Source organism: Opisthorchis viverrini (genome assembly GCF_000715545.1).
Source record: "Opisthorchis viverrini unplaced genomic scaffold opera_v5_189, whole genome shotgun sequence".
In the NCBI taxonomy this organism is placed as follows: Eukaryota; Metazoa; Platyhelminthes; class Trematoda; order Opisthorchiida; family Opisthorchiidae; genus Opisthorchis; species Opisthorchis viverrini.
The window spans coordinates 239062-246063 of record NW_008751836.1 but is presented as its reverse complement, the minus strand read 5'-3'; the positions used below and the strand labels follow the sequence as shown (position 1 = coordinate 246063).

Here is a 7002-nt window from a genome sequence, read left to right as displayed (position 1 = left end):
TGCTCTTTATCAACTATATACCCCCCCAAATCATCGGTGAACGAAACTTCGGTAGCTACAACTACTGTACGACGAGCAAGCGGTTATTACAGCTGACGATGATGATGACTACTCCTTATGTTCTCAGCGCGGGGCAGTATGCTTGCCAGCTCGGGGATTCGCATAAATAGTCTAGTAGTGCTTTGAACTGGGTTCCAGAAGCAGTGTAGACGACCATCGTAAGAAGGCTATTTTACGCAGATACTACCGAAATAAAAAAACCTGTCTAATGAATATGTGTGCACTCTGGGCTTGAAAATCTCCTTACCATGCCCCCGCCGTGTTTGCTCGGGCAAAGGTGAAAAATCTTTTGGCTATACTTTGTTCAAACAGGCCATAAGTAAGCATTGGGTCCCCTCGTAGGTGACGGTACTCCAGGGAAAGAGGTCAAGCACCGCAAAATGCGTTTGGTAGTCCACGGATTTGAGGCCAACAGCAATTTTCGTGGCGCCTTGCTGGACACGCTCAATGGTGACGTATTTTGTGCAACCTGAGTGTACAATACGGTTGGCATATTCAAGGAGGGGTCTGACGTAACCCCCATAGAGTATTTGGAAGTCCATGCGAGTAATACGGGAGGTGCGCCGGATCATCTGTAAAATGGCGAATGCTTTTTGGGCCGGTTTCTCATGGTGCAATGAGAAGGACAAGTTTGCGAGAACCCAGATACCCAAATCTTTTTGGAGTCTATCCTCATGATGTTTTCCGGTCCTTTCTCACCATGCATGACAAAGGCATGCATTTATACATATAAATCGTGTCAGTCGTCAGAGATACAAACGTTAAACCTTGGGCAAATACAGAGTTTAACTGGGACAAACATTCCATGACACAATTGCAGTGCATATAAACCAACATAAGTTTACGTTTCATGAACAACTCAATTATGAATGTGACTCATTATGTGATTTAAGTCACAGAAATGAAGACTCGGAAGGTTGTGGTAGTAGCTATATTCGACGTAGAACTACGACGTCGTATTTCAGACCAGGTTTCGTTTATTCTGTAACTGACTGCCAACACCGGTTCCAAAACTACGGAAGGTGCACTCAACACGGCCTTGGCGAAATAATAGAAAAAAGTTACAGGGAGGTCATTTTATTGACCCTCAGTCAAGGTTGTCCAGCACCGCTTTCAAGTTACTTTTCGCTGATTGGCCGCTTGGGTGACCAATCGATGACTTGCTTTTCTGGCTGGGGTAAATGGAGGTCTTCCCTTGGAGGTTCCAGCAGAGCTTCGGATAATATGGTGCTGTTTATGGGAAGCCGGTCTTTCCGATCATTTTCTAGGTGGAAATGACGAAGACGGAAGTGTTTTAGGATGAGTCACACGTGGGGACATCTGGCGTCAGCCGGGAAGCAAATGTCAACAAGACCTCGGACGTCGCAACTACAAGGTAAACCCCAGGACATTACCAAGCTCCCTGTTTAAGAATAAAAAATCTAACATCTCCATCGGAGACGAAGGCGGCTAGCAGGTTCACCGGTTGGCCAGCCGGGACTCGAAATTCGCAGTGTGGTGTTTTGTATTTTTCTTTTGCTTCCGTTAAAACATTATAATCTAACACGACCTTATCATTTGCATATTCACGGATTCACCGATTGATGCACATGATCGAGGCTTTTGCCCAAATTTCCCGGGTCGCTTTTGTTCTCGTCGGTCAGTGGCTGTCGTTCACCTGAAAGGCACAAGTGAAAAAAAGGGTGTTGCAGTGCTCTTTATGTTCTCAGCGCGGGGCAGTATGCTTGCCAGCGCGAGGGTTCGCATAAATAAGTGTCTAAAAGTGCTTTAACCTGGGTTCTAGAAGGAGCGTGGACAACCGTCGGAGGAAGGTCATTCCACGCAGCTACCACCCGAAATGAGAAAAAATTTGTCTAATGAATGTGTGCTCTGAGATTGAAAATTATCCTACTATGCCGCCGCCGGGAGTTTGCTGGGTAAACGGTGAAAAACCTGTTTGCCAAGCTTTGTTCAAACAGGGCGTCATTAAGAATTAGGTCCCCTCGGAGGCGACGGTACTCCAGGGGAAAGAGATCAAGCATCGCGGGATGCGTTGCTTAAGCGATGTTTGGGGCTCATTAGCCACACAATGCTCTTGGCCCCAAAATCTTTTAAAGGGGTTAAAACTTTTTGCGCTAAAGTGTCGTGTTTCGTTGGATATATGCTCAAACCAGGAACCGTTTTAATTTGCATTAATATTTTAGCGGCTCACGAAATTCCATTGGCATGCGATGTAATCATGCATCTGGCGGAAGACGTCGGTTGGAATGATCCCTAACATCGCTGAATGCCAACAGTGCCTGGATGGGGCTGAGAGGTTTGGACTAGTACGCAATTGTCTGTCTTCTTTAATCCATCAGGCACAATTCGTGATTTTCAAAAATTCAGTTCCATTGTGCGAATACTGAGCGCCAAGACTTTTTGTTTGAATACGAAAAAGCGTAAAAATGCGCACCTACACAATTACACAATACACAAACGTGGTCACGTGCTTCGACTTTCTCTTCTGATTTCACTCGCGCTTGCAGCGGTCAATAACGAGTTTCGTGCACCAACTCTGGTATCAAAACATTTCAGACTACCTTCGAACTTTATTACATATGAGAACCGTTCAGAAGACTCCTGAACAACCACAATTTGATCATAATTTATTCGCTGGCTTAGGCCATCGGAGAACTATTTTAAAGAGAACAAATCTGAGTGAGTCTGTTCCATCATACCCCTCTATTATTGTATACTCAATCTAGAGCTTTTATTTTCCTCGCCACACACTCCTGGTACCGTGGTTTTTTGGGTAGCCAGACCACCAAAGCAGGCACATCATCTGGGAGAACCGAGCACATGGGAATGTACCTTGGTCACCCTTTTAACCACCACGTAATCAATTCTCTTCGGACTACTGCTGACTCCTATTTCGAACGGGATTACACACAGTTTTAATCCAGTCGGGCATGGTAGCTAAACACCTAATGGTGAACCACTAAGGTTTATTTTAGACAACTGGGATTCTACAGGTAAACTCTGATACCCCTTTGCTGGGAGCAGATAATAGTTCAGGGGAGGCGCTCTCATTTCAAGCCCTCAGAGATCTATCGGACGGGGGTAAGCGATCTAGAACCGTGACTTTTCACAAAAGATATGGGGACAAAGCTTTTTAAGTAGCCAGTGGTGTGGTGTTCTCTCATATATTCTGACCAACCACCGCTAACCCCAAAAAACTTCATTTTTGATTCGAAGCCACTGCTAGCGAAAGCTATGGGGGGACGGCCATGACGTGGCAGTTTGAAATGGGTATAGATACAGCCATGCTGAGTACACTGGGCTCCTCGCACCTTCTTGGCTCAGGCCATTGTTGTCTTGCACGCGAGGTACGACACGGAGCAGGTGTCAGGGTTGCATACGCTGACGTTTCCTAGTAAAATTCATCTGTCACGGGGTGCAGCGCTCAGATACGGCAAGGTTTGCGAAAGATACTGTTTCAACTCCTGGAGACGCACCCGAATTCTAAATGATGCTCATATACATTAACTATAATAACCTGAAGTGCATAGATGTCTCTTTTATGAAAATCAACCTTAATGAAAAGAAGTTTCTCCGAACTAACTGTCTACTTTTTTCCTATCTTTTCCGTCTCCACCAAAAAATTCTTTATATTGCTATGACGGTTGAGCGGCATTATATATTAGTGGTATACTCTTATAAATGATGACGATCAGGTTTTTGTGTTACAAGACACAAAGCTTTCAAACAATTCCACTGGTTTGATAGCTTGTTTGAAATCTGCTACGATATCACTCCCCTCGGTGTGGTGTTGATGCAGTCGTCAAGGTCACCCACCGTGGGCATACTGCAAGGTTTTTGACTGACTGGCACTGCATGGACGACAGTGCCATAAACTCACGCTGGAGATCATCTGACGCAATAATTATCTCGTGAAGCTGAAGTAAAACAACGACGTGTATTCTGTTGATTTTCGGTTTCTAAGCGCCTTCGGCCAGCATAATCATGTTTAAATCGCATTCAGCGGTGAGCTCTTAGCGCTATACATCGTCTCTATCTATTAATGCCACGCTCTCTAGTGTCACGAGTTCGTGGTTCTAAGTGGCCGAAAGTCACGCTTCTACGTCTTACCCATGACCATGGGAAGATACCCTTCCCGAGAATTTTGTTACCTTGACTACAAAGTACAGATTTTGGACAACATACACATCCCATGCAAGTTATCTACTGTAGTATCTGGTCCTTGCCATTTGCGTTGATCTATATGTGGGCACTGATGATGTACAACTGCTTGGTGAGCTTCGACTCACCAGGTTTCTTTCCGTGTTATGTCTACAAAAGTGTCCGCGAGGAAGATGATTACCTTCCCACGGTGCTTCCACAGAGTTCACACTACGATGTAGATATACTTTGATATGTACTCCCTAGTAGACGCTATTGGCGCCGCCTTCGGCATCACTTCCACCACAGCTTCTTGTGTATCTGCTTCTTCTTCATTCGAGGCCGTGCCCTCTATTCGTCCAATGGGGGTGTCCTGTCCCATCAGGCGTACCTCACTCAATGGTTTCGTTTACACTGCGTGAAAATGAGATGCACTCTCAGGGGTACGTGCATTGCTGCGTCTGACCACCAAACCTTGTTAAGAAGGCAGACCTGGCATTCGGTGCCCGGCGCAGACGCTTCTCCAACGCCGGTGAGACAAACCCGGGCTTTGCACGAAGGGTCTGTCGGCATTACAAAAAGACTTCAAGGCCGGTCAGGCCGTTCCTAAAGTGCTTTCGGTCTGACGGGCCCCTTTCATCACCAAGAGGACATCAGCACGATGCAAAATGCACCAACCACTTCACCTGCAGCGGCGTTGCTAAGCTATATCGGAGTTTTCCTCGAGCACTGCCCCGCCCAGGATCCCTGACCTCTCAGGCAAGCTGGTAGGGCCAGGCAACGGGCAGCGTTCAGTCACGCGTAGTGTATAAAGTGCTTATGTGCTCACGCGCAAAATTTCCCTTGTTCCAATACCCGTCATCCTACATCAGTCCGTGGTGTTCAGCATGCAAATAAGTCCTTTTGAAAGGTGCTAGTGTTCGTGAGTTCCCGGCCCTCTGGAACACCATATGAAAAGGATCCGAATTCCATCACCTAGCAGGACAGTCGAGCTCAGACGGCCTTGTAGAAGGCTGACTCCGGGTTTCCTAGATGACAACCCTGAGCTCTCTCAATTTTCCGGTCTCACAAAAGCCACACCGACCCATTGCTCCGTATGCTAAAGGAATACCCTCGGAATGCGTCTCCGATCCCGCCCGCACTAAGTCGCGCTGCCTGCAGAACCAGGCGCTGTTGTTAAATTTGTAGGCCAGTGTGCTTTTCCGAGTTTCTGTTGCGGTTGTGTACACCACCTGTCATTTTTTTTCGGTTGGCGCTTCGGAGATGAAAGAACTTCTATTGGCTCATTTAGTTTTTTGTTCACTTTATGCCCTACTACAATCGGATAGAGATCCCAGGGGTAGGAGCGTACGATGCTCAACTGGTCGACTTCATTATCCGTCTCATGACACGGAATGCTTGGGGTGAGCTGCATACGTTCTACGATAGTGTTTTCAACCATTTTCCGGGAAGCTGATTTCCTCCTGAGAACAGAAACCCTGAACACATCCACGTGACACGCATTTTTCGGATTACGGTAATAAATATCGAAAGGTTTTGTGTGTGAGGGATGTATGACCATAGATTGTGTAGAAATGTTGCCGTGTGAGTTGCTACGCCTTTTGAGAACAAGCGCGACAGTCCCTATTGATTCGCGATCTCAACCTGTCCTAGTGCAGAAAGGAGACGGGTACTGGATCTTCGGAGGAAAGCGTTTACTGCATCGGCGGAAGGTAAGTATACGGGGATCATCATCGGATATGGATTTTGAACGATAAATTGGTTTGCACAATCAAAACGCAACTGGTTGATAAGAGAGGACCGTGGCCATTTTTGGAATAAGATGCAAAATGGCAGAAATTAAGCGACAATTCACATTTCAAAATTCTAGGAACTAATTCTGAAGGTAACTAGAAACAAACGTTTTTCTGGGCTCAGGGTATCTTAAACAGGTAAATATACCGGCGAAGAATGAAGCACAGTGCTCTGGTCCGCCAGCTCATTTTTGTTACTTTGCAGCTAGTTGAGGCTCATCAGGCTTCAACCGTCAATAAGGACACTTCGGAAATAATTGAGTCATCCAGATGGATTAGCGGTCGCCAGGGCAAGCACTCACCGGCGGTATGGCCTTTATAACTGTCAATGACGCCTCTAGCTTTGCTGGAACCACACAATTTGGGGCTGGGTAATTTACCGCGTTTTTGGTTCCATATGTAGCAAACCAGTCACCCACATACTTGACTGTTCAGCTAACAGTCGCTCATTAGATCGCGAGGACTGCCATTTTCTCATACTCACAAACACGTCACATTAGGCTGACTCATCGGACATCAATTTTTCGCACCGCCCAGTCAGCGTAGCAACCACTCATGTGCCGACGCGCCCACGTACACGCACTGGACCTAGGGAAACCGAAACCAGTCAGGACACAGACTCGCGCGCGCGCAGGGAGCAAGGAGTAAGCCAAGAACTCCAAGCCCACGGACAATCATGGAACACGTGTAGCAGCCATACTGCGAACAAAACACCTTCCCACCGTCCAGACTTTTACCAAGGGATTCTCTCATACGATAACTTCCCTTTAGACTCGCTCCTATTTCACATTGTATCACATTGTACGTATTGCAACCATGCTTAAAAGCTTCTATGAGTGCACATACACCGTCAGATTTGTAATATAGCTATCATCACCTGTGCACTAACAATACTTTCATTTGATCCAGGGTATAAGATCCGGACGGTTAAGGATCTCACAGGACGATTGCGACTATTAGATTATACGCAGTAGTCAATAGGAGCAGACAGACGTGGGGCGGAAGATGA

The 7002-nt window shown here is 46.5% G+C and overlaps 1 protein-coding gene across 1 annotated transcript in view; it reads left to right on the top strand.

The window, feature by feature from the left end:
* T265_07641 (hypothetical protein) overlaps window positions 1-4622 on the top strand; it is a gene marked incomplete at both ends in the record, with an annotated part of 23380 nt that extends 18758 nt beyond the window's left edge. Inside the window, one exon of the mRNA XM_009173214.1 lies at window positions 4471-4622. Coding sequence (XP_009171478.1) covers window positions 4471-4622 — 152 coding nt within the window. The remainder of the gene's footprint in view (window positions 1-4470) is intronic.
* Between the last annotated feature and the right edge of the window lie 2380 nt (window positions 4623-7002).